The 15,807-nt window shown below is 50.3% G+C and overlaps 1 protein-coding gene across 5 annotated transcripts in view; it reads right to left on the bottom strand.

Moving 5' to 3' along the window:
* Window positions 1–5,100: 5,100 nt before the first annotated feature.
* The window catches only part of RGS8 (regulator of G protein signaling 8), a 41,802-nt gene continuing 31,095 nt past the window's right edge, over window positions 5,101–15,807 (bottom strand). For all 5 annotated transcript variants that reach the window (XM_029081004.2, XM_029081003.2, XM_029081006.2 and 2 more), the window contains 2 exons: window positions 8,315–8,481; window positions 5,101–6,951 (listed from right to left, as the gene is read on the bottom strand). In XM_029081004.2, the coding sequence (XP_028936837.1) occupies window positions 6,769–6,951; window positions 8,315–8,481 (350 nt within the window). In that variant the 3' untranslated portion in view covers window positions 5,101–6,768. The remainder of the gene's footprint in view (window positions 6,952–8,314; window positions 8,482–15,807) is intronic.

Below are 15,807 nucleotides of genomic sequence, written 5' to 3' on the forward strand. Positions count from 1 at the left end.
CACTGCTCTTTCCATTAGACCACACTGCCTTCTGTCACCAGCCTTGTATTTCTGGTCATTAAAATATGTGGGGACTTTCAAGATAATGTTTTAAAGAAGCCATGCCATTATTATGGACTTTAATTTAGAAGATCTCTTTTAACAACAAGTTTTTAAGCCAACCTTCAATTTAAATAGAGCTATCTAATAGGGAGAGCTATATTGTCCGTGTCATCCTTAGGACCCTCAAGAAGCCTACCAGGAGGGAGCAACTCTGCAGTTAGGACCAGTCACCTCACTGGAATGTCAAGAGGTTGGACAGACTTGCTCACCCGGGCCACAACCTCACCCACTTGGCAGAACTCCAGGAAAAAACTGGTCCCCAGATGTAGGATTCAAGCTCCTGGGGTCCCACTTACCCTTCCCTCATTTCATGTTGTTGACCAACTGGTCCTAGGTCAGCATGCCCTTACCCCCCACCCCCCAAACCAGCTGGAAAACAAGGCCCAGAGCATCATGGTGGTTTGCAGCTGAAGAGGGTGTATGTGGTTTATCTGTGGAATTCTCAGGCCTCCCCATTTACCCCAGCCTCCTTTTTTTACCCCTGAGGGACGGCAGCAGAGGCAATTGATTAGACTGTAAGCCTGTCAGTGGGCAGGGACTGTATGTGTTGCCAATTTGTACATTCCAAGCACTTAATACATTGCTCTGCACATAGTAAGTGCTCAATAAATACTGTTCAATGAAAGAGTGAAAGAAAAAAGCCCCAATGCACCAGGCCCAAACTTCATAGAAAGATTATTTCTTCCTTCAGCTTTTGGGTAATGAATAACTACACTTTCTCCTTACATCAGGGCCAACAGCCCTCTTGTTTAAGCACAGAAGCCCAAATTCCTGGCTGGCAAACTGAAATGGGGGCCTGTGAGCAGTCGCCTTCCATCCAAATGAAAATAGCTCTCTCCAGGATGGAGTGAAGCCTTTCCTGGGGCTCTAGAGGAGGTGGGTAAGGCCCCCAGTGTAAAGGCAGGGACTGAAAGGACCTCCCCTGTGCTGCCCTCTCCAGAGACCAGCCACAGGAAACGGATTAGCCCCAAATCAAAGAGCAACCAGCACCCACCTAGTTGCACTAATCTAACTAAGGCCTTGAGGTCCCTACCTGGCCGCTGCTGTTGCTCAGGTAGCAGTACTTTAGAGTGGACGATCAGGAAGCCACCATCTCCTCCTCCTCTTACATTTTCCCAGTGGCCTAGGAGCAGCCAGATTTGGGGGACCTGTACATAAAAAAAATCTCGGCATCTTCTTTGTGATGTGTTTTCCCCCTGCCTGCCCACTTCATCCGTTGCATGCCAGCCCCCACTGGGAATCTGACCAGCAGGATCCAGAGAGAATGAGTGTCACTGCACAAGTCACTGGCACTGTGCTCAATTCCTCTGTGCTATTTCATGGTCCTGAGTTGCCTAGCAGGTTGACGACATCCATCCCTCCAACCATCCTCGTTGCCCCCTCACCCCACCCCATTCTCCCCTTCCTCGGTTGATTCACTGAGGCCAGGCTCTCCACATGAGCGATCACTTGGTGACTACCATGTGCGCCCTGAAGGGCTTTCCATAAAGTAAGTCAGCCAGCCTCACGTGGGCTCAGGCCACGAGAGTGGGGGTGGTTTGTTCAGCTCGTGTTTATTACGTTCTCACAGCATTGTTTACAGTAAAGGTGAATGACAATATGCCACTTTACATTGTAATGAAACAACTCGATGAGGAGGTCTCCATCGGCCAAGCAATTTACAAGGCGGATGAGCTGCGCCGAGTTGGTTGTCTATGCGCAACCCATTCAGAGAAAGGCAGCCGGGGTCAAAGAGCCCGGAGTGCACTCCAAACCGCGTTACCTACCCACTCCACTCTCCACCCCCCCAGCAGAGTGGAAACGGGAAGCAAGGAAGGAAACAGCTCAGGTAGAGACATGAGATCCGAAATCTGGTTGTCTGGGGGCCAAGAAGGAAGTCCCTCCCAGCAGCCATGAGTTCCTCCTGCACCCACAATCCCAAGGATCCCTGGGAATCCAAGAGGTTCCACTTGGTCTCTCACTCATTTTGATTGCCCGGGCCGCTCCAAAAGCCACAAGTGAGTCTGCTGCTTCCCTTGCGTCCAGCGCCTTCGAGCGGGGCAGATCCACGGTGGTCCCACACGTGGCCGATCTGACACCATGCAGGGAAGTCCGGGAGGAAGGTGTGTGGCAGGAGGATAGGTGGGTACCCGGACACTCAAGCTATTGGCAGCAATGCACCGTAAATAGGCTTTCACTCCTGGTTGCTGGAAACCCTCCAGAAAGGAAGTACTATTTTGTCAGCAAAAACCACAGATCTTCATCCCTCTCCCATCTATTCCTTCCGCTCCAGACTCCTCCTCCCCTACCCACTCTTTGAAGAGTTTTTTAAATTGTTGATCAGAAACCCTCCACCCCTGCCCCCCACAGTTCCATCACTCTGAACCAAAAAGGATGCTGCTTTGGTACCACAGTGGCTCCAAGTCATCTCCCACTGGAGGGGCAAATTCCTGGTGGAAGGCTGAGGGAGGCATGCTGGGACAGCAGCAGTTTCACAGCTTTTTGTTTATTCTGAGCAGCAAATTCTATCGAGAGCACCAGAGAGTAAAATTAGCTGGGAACTGGACCGCAGCCCATTCATCAGACAGACCCAGAGAGCCGTGGCCTCGTTTCAGCCCAGGCCTGAAGGAAGAAGGTGGGAGGAGAATGACAGGCAGCCCAGAGTGGGGCTATAGGAGAGTCACCGTGGCCTACTTCACTACCCGGGATGGGAAATTTCCCCCAGAGATCTGAGACTTCATGTCATAACCACCTCATCCTGCTGCAACTCACCCTTATTGCAGGGGCTTGAAGTCATAGGGATATCTCCAACACAAAATGGCTGACCCACTAATATTCCCAATAAGAGGAGAACAATGAGGAAGTGCCATCCCAGTGTTCTCAATGGTTTTTCCCCTGCTCGCACCCCTGGCCCATCTGCCCTAAGATATCAAAGCCAGAAGGGATCATTTGGATCCCAGCAAGCCTGGAGGGTCCCTAGGGGCAGATATGGAAATGTTTATTGGGAAAGTCTGTCTCCAGGTCTACCTGACCTCTCTGCACATCTCGGGGGAAAGCAGGCCTGGAGCTCCAAGGGTCGATACTAACTCTGGCTGTGAGAATCAATGGGCTGAAATCCTTCTGGCCCCAAGATGTGGTTGTACCACGCTACCCTTCAACCCCAGCCACTCCCACACTTGGCTTCTAACCCTGTAATCCCCTCCGGTGGGGCATATTTTCCCAGGGAAAGGGCAAGCCTCGCACGGATGGGCTCAGAAGCAGGGCCGAGCATCATGTTCAGAGGAAGCCGAAGGCGATGGAGGAAGTGGCAGAAATGTCCTTTGGAGCTTGGCTTCTGTTCCAACACCTCCCTACACTTGGGGTCCGCAGCAAGCACCGGACCAAGAAGGGAGTCAACAACGGAAGCCCTCGGCATGGCGAAGATCGTACAAAGTCACATGGAAGAAACTGTCCACCTCCACAAGGGTCAGGTGAGCCACGGGACAGTGGGGGTGGGGAATGGAGAGACTAGAGGGACAGGGACAAGGACTGTGCCAAGGAGGGTGGCCGAGGGACGGGGTGAGGTATGTTTGGATATTGCTCTAGATGTTGTAAACATGTTTCTTTGTTTCTACACAGACAAAAGTCTGGGTTCGTTTGACCAAAGGGCCCAGACTAGGAATTGGGGAACCAAGTTCTGTACTGCTTAGGGGAAGCTGGAAAAAAGGGGCATGGAGAAAACTCCACCGGGTTTTGTTTCATGGCATTCCTTAAACCTTGATAGACTGATACTCCCAGTTGTCACACACACAGAAATTCTCTCTCTGCCTGAGTTCGGTAAATATGCCCATTGGTCTCGCTATACCCACCGAGTCATTCATCCATGCGCCTTCACCTAGCTTCAAGGCTCTGGATACTAAAGCTTGGACCCTGCCACCTCCCCACAGTGGAAGAAAGTTCTGGATCGGCCCGGCCATCTCAGGCTGCATTCCTCAGCCTCAGCCCGAGGAGGAGGCATCCCTGGCCAAGGACCGAGGCCACAGCGCATCTCTTGTGTTCTCGATTAGCACTGAAGCGGTGACAAGGCTCAGGTAAGAGTCTTTGATTTTCCGGGTCTCGTAATTCTGCGGTGCCAATTCACATCCATGATTTTGGCTGCAGGGACTAAGTTCATAGATTAAACAGTGTTTAAAGCGGTTACCCTGTTTAGAGGAGGAAAGAGGGGAGGCAGGGAGAGAAGAGAAGAGGGAGAAAGGATTAGAAGGAAGAGAAAGGGAGAGGGAGAGAGGGAAGCAGGAGGTGAGGAGAGAGGGGAGGAAGAAGGAATCAGCAGATGAATTCTGGCAGCTAGAGCCGAAGTTTGGGGTGGGGACAACTCCTGGCTTGAGGAGGGCTACTTCAGAGACTTCCACCACATGACAGCTGTGCCTGATGGTTGAGGTTTGAAGGGCATTTGACCCCATTCCTTGAAGCCGCATATGTGTGTGTACACACATACACACTCTCTCTCTCTTCTTCTCTCTGTCTCCCTCTTACAGAGACACCACATACACCTAAGATTATGTACGCTGGTTGTGAGGGGAACCTTTTTCACGGTGGAGCTCAGGCTCTGCTCACCAACCCCTTTTCAGGACTCTGTTGGATGGGCAGAACCTCCCTTCCCCGGCCGAGGGGGCACTCACCCAAGAGGAGCCTGTGGAAGGGGGCTCTGGACAGTCACCCCTGGAAGGGGTCTCCCCAGGCCTAGGCTCCTGTGCACTGCTGGCTCACGGAGCTCCTAATTCAGCCCCCACTACTCGTTGCCCTTCTGAATCACACCACTCTGGCACCCTTGATGACTAATGAGAAGCAGCATGGCTTATTGGATAGAGCACGGGCCTGGGAATTTGAAAGTTATGGGTTCTTATCCCGGCTCTGCTACTTGTCTGCTGTGTGACCTTGGGCAAATCGCTTCACTTCTCTGGACCTCAGTTACCGCATCTGTAAAATGGGGATTGAGACTGTGAGCCCCATGTAAGACAGGAACTGTGTCCAATTCGATTTGCTTGTACCCACCCCAGTGCTTAGTACAGTGCCTGGCACATAGTAAGCGCTTAACAAATACCATAACTATTATTTGTAGTAGTATTATTTCCAGGGCCCTGGTGACAGGCAGGGCTCACTGCCACATCAGACCCATTCAGCAACGAATCCCTTGGGAAATTCTGAGATTCGGGGAGACCAAGCAGCTGTCAGATTCCCTCCTGGTCTCCCGGCCCACCATCTCTGACCTATGGCCAGTTGGTCCGGGTAGGAAGCACAGAGTAGGCAACTCATGATCACACATCCTGCTTGCTAGCATTTCCCGAACATCTTACAGAGCTGCAGCAGTGCACTCTGCAATCATCTCCCAGCACAATCCTCGCCCCGTCCTATATGACCCCCACACTTTCCTCCTGGACCTCCTTGAATTCCTGCCCTCCACCTTGAACCTCAGGTACAGCACCGCAGGGAAGGCCTGCCAGCTATTCCTGGGACATCTCTGTTACTGGAATTTTTCAGGACAGATGAGGGTTATATCCTAGGCCCACACTGGATAAAGCTTTTCACTGTGGTCCACCCCTCCCCCGGGAAACATTGTAGTCGCTGGTCCAGGCCAGGAGAGGCACAGAAAGGGGTAGTGGCAGAGATTAGACACTGTGCCAGTGAATCTAACTTCTTCTCAGTGAGCTGGGTAACTCTGGGGAAATATACCCTCATCCCCAGTTATCCCGCTGCCCACTCCAGTGGCCGGTCCACTTGGGTTAGAGATAAAGAAATTTTAAGCAGGGGGTTGGGGGCTTGGAAACTTTCAGTAACTTGAAGGCAGGCCTGAAAGCAGGGGCTTTCAAGTTGCTCCCTTGCTGATGTTCTAGAGGGATGCTTACCCTTAATTTCCTCTTCCAGGTCAAAATGATTAGAAAACACCCATGCAGGGAAGCCCCTCTGGACACAGCTCCGCTTCAGTGGGCCCAACCCTGTCTGCCTCAGGCTTCTTCCTGGGAATATTGGGGAAGGGAGCTGATGGGGGATGGGGAGTGTCATCAGCTTGATCATTTAGGATAAAGCTTCTCAGACTGCTCACCTTCCCTCATGTCCTCCAGCCCCACATGCTGGCCCTGCCCTTTCCCCAGCGGTGGAAATGGCAGAAAACGCCAAACCTGATGATTTAGTGGCTTCCTGTGGGTTACTAACAGGCCAGGCTCAGTCCCCCTCTCTGGCATAAGGAGGCCCAGGTTCCCGGGACCCCAGCCTCGGCATGGCCAGTCACATCCACGCCCCGCTCCCCACGGCTGTCCTGGCCTCTCCTCTCTGAGCAGCTTGGGTCTGGAGGGAGGGAGAGTGAGGGAACCAGCGGGAGAACTGCATTTGCGTTATTTACAGATTAGCCCAGCGGAGCCAACCTGCCTTCTCTGGGCAGTTGACCCATTGCATTATGGGGGCAAGCTGCTGTCCCCCCCAGCAGGGTGACAGCTGTAAATGCTACCACAAACCAAAACACACACACGACCAGGCAAATGGGAAAGAGTCCCTACTGTCCCAGCTGGATCCCACCGATCTCTCCCCTACTGCAGCCTCTCCCCACCCCCACCCTCGACTGCTCTGAGACGCCGATGAAGATGGTTTGGGGCAGCTGGGGGCGGGGGGTGGGGGGGAAGCCCGCCGTTCCCGAGGGACCCTGCCTCGGCTCTAGCTGAGCCTCCTCTGGCTCTGCGTCAGCAGGTCTGTGTACAATTTGGATCGTAGGAACCTGGGGTAAGAGTCCTTCTCCATGAGGCTGTGCACTTTCCCTTGGGCCTGGTCAAAGCAGGACAAGGATGGTTCCTGCATGTTCTTCCTCGTGACCTCCCTGGTCTGGAAGTCGATGTTCACCTGTGGGGGCAGAAACACATCACTGGCTCTCTGCTCCACCCACCCCTGGACTCCCGGGTGGGTCTGGTTCAGGGGTAAATTAGGGTCCATGACCCAGGCAATTGCACCCTGCCATATCTGGGCCAGTGCTGCAGGCTTTTTCCTCTGCCTGCTCCCATTATCAGTGAATAAATCAGTCAGTTAATCAGTGATTGACTTGAGGGGTGTCCACCCCCAGTTTCTCCTTCCTGGTCAAAATGATTAGAAAACACCCATGCAGGGAGGCCTCTCAACAGAGCTTACATATGTCTTGCTTTTGATGTACTCTCCCAAGTACTTAGTACAGTAGTAATAACAACAATAACAATAATAACAGCGGTATATGTTAAGCCCTTACTGTGTGTCAAGATCTATACTAAGCACTGAGGTAGATAGAGATAATCAAGTCGAACTCAGTCCCTGTCTCACATGGGGCTCATGGCATAAGTAGGAAGGAGAAAGCATCTCCAAACCCCGTTTTACAAATGAGAAACCTGAGGCACAGAGAAGTAGTATGCTCTTAATAAGCAAACAATAGCTCCAAATGATTGATTGTAAATGAAAAATGGCCCCAGCTCCAGTTCAAGATTGCAAGGAGATTTGGGCACCCCAGCCAATCTGAATCCTGGGAAGCTGCTCACTTCTTTCTGGATAGAGAGAAAGGTACAGGGTGCATGCATGTCCCACAACCAGGATGCATGCATGCCCCACAACCAGCAATTTAATTCTCCCAGGGAAATGCTCTCTGCAACTCAGGAAAAGAGTAGAGCAGGAAGGCAAAATAGCATGATTGAGAAGCATGAAAAGGATGGGTCTGGGAGTCAGAGGACCTGGCTTCTAATTACAGATACTCTACTTGCCTGATGTGTGACCTTGGGCAACTACTCTGGCCCTCAGTTTCCTCATCTGTAAAATGGAGATTCAATACTTGATCTCCCTCCTACTTAAAGTTGAACCCAATGTGGGACAGGGACTTTGCTGACCTGATTAACTTATACTTATCCTCGGGCTTGTACAGCGTTGGCGCATCGTAATGGCTTAAGAAGTACCATTAAAAAAATCAAGCGCTTAGTACAGTGCTCTGCACACAGTAAGAGCTCAATAAATATGATTGAATGAACCAAAAAAACCCCTAGGCATCACACTTGGGACTGTTTAGGCCTCCCCTGGAGTTGAGCCACAGTGGAGAGGAGGGCAAGGTGAGATAAAACCAGCAGCCAGTGGAAATATAGAAGTAGCCAACACCATGGCCTTTTGCCTTCCTTTTCTTTCTCTGGGAATGGACATCCTCACTAGCCCATGAAAACTGACAAGTTAAAGGAAAAGGGAAGGGGTGCTGCCTCACCTCCCGAGGAGCCTGCGCGTCGACAAACTCCTCGAAGATCCTGTGGGCCTTGGAGACCATCTTGGTATTCGAGCGGGTCTTCTTGAACTCCTCACACGCCAGCCAAAACTCCAGGTTCTCCTCGCTGAACTCTGTCTTCAGGAAGGCGCGGAACGCCGCCACCCCATCTGTGGAGACCAGAGGGGAAAGGGCTGAATGTGAGGGAGGAAAAGGGAGGGAGATGGCAGCAACTGCTAAGCAAGTCCAGCTGTAAGAGAGAGCCATTCTCCTCCTCTTTCTTGCCCTCTTTCAAGTCCAGCAGCAGATAGAGGGGCACACATCCTTACTCCTCGGCCCAGCCCCAGCATTCCCCTCTGTCTCGGGATAGGTGTAGCAACAGGAATCCTCCCAAAGCGGCTGTGAGCTCCCTGGGGAGGAGGATTCATCCTAACATGGCACTCTAGATCCAACGGGAGCATAGCAAACATTGACTAACTCCACTTCTGGAATTTGTTCTCTGGGTCCTGCTTTGCTCTGGAGTTACCTCTCTGTCTTGGTCATTCCAGCATCCCTGAAAAAGAGCAGTTTTGTTGCAGTTTGTTCCCTAGTCCCCCACTGTATCTGGGGAAGTAGAATCAATCTCGAGCGATCTCGGGAATGCCTCCATGAGACTGGGCATGAAGGGCGGATGCTCTTGGGAGGCAAGGGACACCTGGCTTCCGAAGGATATTTGACCCAAGCCTTCTCCAGGGTTGTCACCAATTCACGCCGTCCTCAGCTTAGACACAACTGCAGCATCTTGAGTTTGGGGACAGAATGCCAAGTGGTTGGAGCCCTACAGAGGGAAATTTGGAGTCTATTCCTTTTCCTCACTCCCATCAGGACCCCAGGAATTGACCAATACTCTCCAGGCCATCTGCAAAATGGGCCTAAATCAGTCTGTCTCCATGCACTGAGAATTATCTGCTGAAATATCCGTTGCACAGTGGATATTTGGCCACCGGTGCTACCATTCTCAAAGCGGGTCTTGGATTTGTCTTCCCGGGGGACAGGTCTTCACAACCAGAAAAGGGAGAATTAAAGCAATTCCTAGGAAAATTAGATCACAGCTTTCTATGACCTAGAATAGGACCTCCACTCTCCCTTTCACATAGTGGGGATGAGGCCTGGTCCAGCACTGACTTTTCACCTTCTCAGAAAGAAACACGAAAATGTCCTTCCACATGGAAACTATGCCAGAAAATTTGTTCCCAATTTTCCAACCCAGTCCTAGAAGGCAGAAACCCAGCCCAAACCTAAGGAATCTTGTCAAACCATTCTATTTTCAGTCCTTTTAGACAGGTTCAACACAATTTCCCCTCACAGTGACCCACAGTAAAATGAATTCCATTTCACTGCTGAAGAAAACAGCTGGGGAGGGGGAGGAATTAAGGGTGCAAAGGGCAGTGCTTTGGGGGAAGATGCTTAGTACAAGGTCTTAGCACAGTGCTCTGCACACAGTAAATGCTCAGTAAACACCCTTGATTGATTGATTGAAAACTCAAACTCAAGTGAAAAGTCTGACGTGTGGGTGTAAAGACATCAGAAATGAAATGCAGAGCTATTAAGGGGGCAGGAGTGTGAGAGGGAAAGAACCTGAATAATGAGGGATGGCGGGGGGAGGAGGTGGAGTTGGGTTGGATGCCTTTTCTGGGAACATTTCCGTAGTGAAATTTTCAGCAGCTGCCCAAAGGACAGACAGGCAAAGATACCTTTACAAAGCCCACAGAGAGCTTAAGGGATCACGCACCCTTTTTTTTACCCCTTCCTCCCTTGCCTGCTGCTTTGGCCCCGGGCAGAGAAGGGAATGGGTCAGTTGGCACAAACAGAAGACTGGTCTGAGGGAAAGTGGGGGGAGACCTCTTGATGGATGGGTGATTAAGATCCCCTTTCTGACCCAGCTCCAGAGAGCAGCTGGGAGCAGCAAGTCTCCACAGAATCATCTCCCCTCCCCTCCTCCCTCAACACTCTTCCCAGCTCACCATCCCTTCAGCAGCTTCTGGCTTTGAATATACTCTTCTCTACCCACCCACATCCTCTCCCTCCCACCACTCAGCTCTCTTCACCTGCCTCTCTCTCCCTATGCCTTCTTGTCTTTTCCCTCTGTTCCTCCTGTCTTCTCCATTCCCCTCTCTTCCCTTTTTCTGCTGCTTCACTAACTGCTCCCAAATGCCTGCTCATGGTGCTCGGATCAAATGGTAAAACTTGACCACTCTGGGCCTGATTTATGCAGATCTTCTCAGGGATCTTTACTGATTTTACTGACGGAAGACTTAGGAGAGTTTTTTGGAGGGATCCAGTAGCACCTCCTCAGCATGAAGGTTGTTCTTCTAACCCAATGTCACTGGTGATGCCCAACAGGCAGAATTCAGGCAGTATCATATGCTTTATCCGACAATAGGGGTCCAAGCTCTCTCCTTGATGAACATATCTGAATAATTTCTATGGCCATCAGATGGTAAACTCCTTAAGGGCAGGGACTGTGTCTTCTTTCACTGTGCACTCTCGGCTTCCTAGTTCATCACCTTCACATCATCACTAAAATCCACCCTTGCCTCTCCAACCAAACTGCTACTTTGTTGATACAAGCACTTATCCTATCCCGCCTTGTCTACAGCATCAGCCTCCTCACTGACCTCCCTGCCTCCTGTCTCTCCCCACTCCAGTCCTTACTTCACTCTGCTGCCCCGTTCATTTTTCTGAAAACACTTTAAGTTCCTCTTTCCCCACTCCTCAAGAACCTCCAGTGGTTACTCATTCACCTCCGCATCAAACAGAAACTCCTTACAATTGGCTTTAAAGCTCTCAATCACCTTGCCCTTTTGTATCTTAACTCACTGATTTCCTACTAGAACCCAGCACACTGACTTTACTCCTCTAATGCCAACCTACTCACTGTACCTCAGTCTTGTCTATCTCACTGCCAACTCCTCGCCCACATCCTGCCTCTGGCCTGGAAATCCCTCCTGCTTCATATCCAGCTCTCTCTACCTTCAAAGCCTTATTAAAATCATATCTTCTCCAAGAGTCCTTCCCCAACTATGCTCTCATTTCCTCTACTCCCAAACCCTTCTGCATCACCCTTGTACTTGGCTTTGTTCACTCACCCTTTGTTCACCCTTTGTTCACCCACCCTCAGCCCCACAGCACTTAAATACGTATTTCTAATTTATTTTAATATCTGTCTCCCCCTCTAAACTGTAAGCTCCTTCTGGGCAAGGAACATGTCTATCAATTGTAAAAACTGTTGTCCCCCAAGCACTTGGTACAGTGCTCTGTACACAATAACTGCTTAGTAAATACAATTGATTGATTGATGTAGAACATGAGGTAAGTAGCCAGTGTCTGCAACTTAAAAGAAAACAGACTCAGGAAATAAGGAGGCAGGTTTCAGTGAAGTAGCTTCTACCTCTCCAACTCCCCCTTTGATTTGATTTCTCTGGGGATCTTTGTTTACGGGTAATAATAGTATAATAATGTTGGTATTTGTTAAGCACTTACTATGTGCCGAACACTGTTCTAAGTGCTGGGGTAGATACGGGAATCAGGATGTCCCACGTGGGGCTCACATTCTTAATCCCCATTTTACAGATGAGGTAACTGAGGCACAGAGAAGTTAAGTGACTTGCCCACAGTCACAACAGCTGACAAGTGGCAGACCTGGGATTCGAACTCATGACCTCTGACTCCAAAGCCTGTGTTCTTTTCACTGAGCCACGCTGCTTGTGCTGCTGTCTTTGTTTAGAGAGATGAGACACAGAGAAGTGGGTAGGGAAGCTAGGAAAGGGAAGGGGTGGACAGGGAGAAGTCCAGGGTTGATAACTCCAAATCATTTTTCAACATTTCTCTCCCTTAAAGCCCCAAGCCAAACCGAACTCTTCACTCCATCTACATAAGGCATTATTCAAAGATGAGCAACCTGCTCCCTTCCCAGGCCTTTCTGCTGCTTGCCAATCTGTCCCTACCCAGTCTGATCCCCAAGGCTTTGGCCTTCCCAGGGGCTGCAAGCTGAGGAAGGGGCTGGCCATGCTGATGAAACTACTTTAGAAAAAAATAAAATCGGGACTGAATGGGGAAGGAAGATGGAAGGCAGGACCCTGAGAGTTTAAAAACTGTGGTGGGAGTGAGAAGAGTGGAGAAAAGAAGAGAAATCGGACAGGGTGGGCGGGTGTAGGTAGGACAGGATGGAGAAAGGGGAGGGGCCAAGGGCCATGAGGGTGGACTTACCTGGTCACCACCCAGGGAGGCAGCTTTCACTTCACCCAGAAACAAAAGTTGGTCCCACTGTTGTGCAACTGTCCTATCATCTCTGTCCTTCAGACAAGCTCATAATGGGTCTTTCTGGGGGCAGTGTGGCTCATTCAGGAAGCACAGAAAGGTGCCCACTTGCACACAGCAGGTTAGGATATCTGTAAGATACCCTGTTCTGGGTTGTCTCCCTTTCTTTTCAGGAGGTCTGGATTCAGGTGTACAGCCTCGGAAGGAAGCCGAAATAGACAGTATAGTAGACCGTAGTTGTTTCAGGGCCTGTTCCTTTGAGAACTTGGGATGGCAAAGACATGCCACCCTTTAAAGAACCACGATTGCTTAGGTGGAGGCTGCTATAGGAACAGAAGGAATAAGGGTGGGTCAAAAATGAGTGCAAAGGAGAAAGGAGAGTGTGTCGGAGTCCATCAATCTCCAAGAACAGATGAGAAGAGGCACTTGGTGGTGACATCCTCCTTCTATTCTTGCCTTGTTGCAGATGGTTACATAAGCCCAAAAACCAGGTCAGTGAATGAGCAGTGCAGCTGGAGACAGGTAGCATAGCAATGCCAAGACAGGTAGCAGGCGGGCAGAGAGTTTGGTCGGACAGCCAGTTGTCTTGTGACATCCAGTCCGGTGGGACAGTCTGTTCTCCGTCCCAGCTAGGAGGATAGGGATGAAGGCGGAGTGGCAGCGGGTAGAGCAGTGATGAAAAAGGCTTATCACGCTCCAATCCGAAAATCACTCAGATGACTCATTTAGAGCATTTCATCAGCTAATAGAAATGGTTTAGTAAGAGGAGTTGGGATGATTATTCAGTTCAATTCTGTGGCCGGGAGGGCTGGGGGACTTCAAAGAAGTCACTTAACCTCCCTGGGCTTCTTCGGTATCCCAAAGTCCTGCTCCCCATCCCATGCCTCAAGAATATGAGAGTACTAATTGGTTAAAAAATAAAAGATCTGTAGTACAGTGCTTTAGGGAGTTCATCAACAGACACTGGAAGGGTACACGGATTTGGGCCTACAGCCTGGAACTCAGATGTACAACCACCTTGGCTAAGGGTGGACCAGAAACTGGATGGGCTAGTTTCCATGATGCTTGGGTTAAAGAGCTTGGGTTAAAGAGTGTGAAGTGCCAGTAGACCCATAAGGTTAAGGAGGGATGATAAGCAGCATCCAACTCTGGAGAGTGGATGTGATGGAGGGAAGAGGAGAAGGGAAAAAGAATAACCCTCATGAAATGCTGATGGGCCTTTGCCTGACCAACCCTTGCTCTGCTGGATAAAAAAAGATGTGGACTCAAGGGCAGGCTGTCCTACTGGAAGCTGGACCTGTGACAAGGCCAGTGTCCACGCCTCCTGGGGCACCCAGGCCTGGACCCTGCTGCCAATCTCAAAGAATCTCCATCAACCTAGCAGACCCAGCTCTTACAGGTTGGAGATTGGAGGGCAAGAGAGACATCTCTGGCCTTCGGCACGCATGCATACACACACAGACACACACACACACACACACACACACACATTCGTTCATGCAGGCGCTGAGCTCCAATTTTGTAGAAACTCCCCTTAATCTTCACAGAGAACAACACAAAAGATGCCACATTACAGCACATTACAGCCACTTCGCTGGTTCAGTTAATGCATCAGGAACCTTGGTAACGCGGACACAGCACAGGCCCAAGATACACTTCCCTTCCAATCACCACCTTATTATTCGCTTTTGGGAGGCTTCTTTTTTAAAAAATGATACCTTCAATAGCCCTTTTATTTTTCCAAAGAGTTTTCACATCAATTGTCTCAGCATTCTCACATTGTGCCTGTGAAGTAGGGAGAGGTATTCTCCCCATTTTACAGATGAGGAAACTGAGGCCCAGAGAGGTTAAGTGACTTATCTGAGGTCCAGAAGTGAAAGCAAAAATCTACTCATGATAACATGGGGTGAGGCCAAGACATTTAAACCTGCAGCGGGTGGTGATGGGCCCTGCCCCTACTGACCCTTCTGCCCACTAAGGATGGCACAGGTTCCTGGGCCAAGCTGGAGGTCCCATCCTGCCTGCCAAAAGTGGGAGCAGGAGGAGCATGGATTGGCTTTCCCCCCAGCCCAGAGCAGCCCCCATATCCTGTTTACAGCCATGCTTGTTCACGGTGGGAGCAGACAGTGTGGCTGCCTAGTGGACAGTGTGAACTAGAAAACCTGGGTTCTGGAGCCCAGCATCACCTCTTGCCTACTGTGTTACCTTGGGTAAATCATTTGACTGCTCTGGACCTCTGTCCCCTGATCTGTAAAATGAGGATTCAATACCTGTTCTCCCCATTACACTGTGAGCCCGTACGGAACAGGGACTATATATGCTCTGATTGTACTGTATCTAATTAACCCAGTGCTTAGCACATAGTAGGCCCTCATCAAATACTGCAAAGATTGTGATCTCTATCATTATTGTTGCTGTAGTTGCTGGTGGCCGTGCTGCTGCCTCAGACATGAACCCAGGGTCAAGCCTACTGCATGGCTTCCCAGTCAGTGAGGGGTATAGCCCAGTGCCCCTGGCAAATGGGGAGTCCATGGTACAGGCAGCTCAGTTTGGTGCCATAAAAAAAATCCCCAAAGAATCCACCCTAAAATGATTTAAAGCACAGTGGATACACCAATGCAGAGTCTGTAGGCAGTCAGGGGGAATCAGACCAACCCCTTTAGGTGGACTAGTTCTCAATCCAAAGATGCTTAGAGTTAGCCTGGCAACGTGCCAGCACTTAGAGCCAGTTCAGCTTCTCAGAGTGCCGGTCTGCTTAGTCACTGACCTCAGCCCTGGTGTTGGGAGAAGCGAGGAGAAGCAGCTTGGCCTAGTGGACGGAGCACAGTCTGAAAGTCAGAAGGACCTGGATTCTAATCCTGGCTCCACCACTTGTCTGTTGTATGACCTTGGACAAGTCAATTAACTTTTCTGAGCCTCAGGTACCCCATCTGTAGAATGGCGATTAAGACAGTGAGTTCCATGTGGGACCGCGATTATGTCCAACTTGATTACCTTGAATCTACTTGGCAATTAGTACAGTGCCTGCCACAGAGTAAGTGCTTAACAAATACCATAAAAAAGGAACGCGGCCCCTGGTTCCAGTTGTTCCAGGGCAGAGGCCCTTTTCTTAAAGAAAGGCTATTTAGCAGCAGTCTCCAAATCTCAAAACGTATACCCCATTTTCATCTTGATCTTGTATTTTGCTCTTCTGCTCA

This window comes from Ornithorhynchus anatinus, chromosome 16, assembly GCF_004115215.2.
Source record: "Ornithorhynchus anatinus isolate Pmale09 chromosome 16, mOrnAna1.pri.v4, whole genome shotgun sequence".
NCBI classification, from domain to species: Eukaryota; Metazoa; Chordata; class Mammalia; order Monotremata; family Ornithorhynchidae; genus Ornithorhynchus; species Ornithorhynchus anatinus.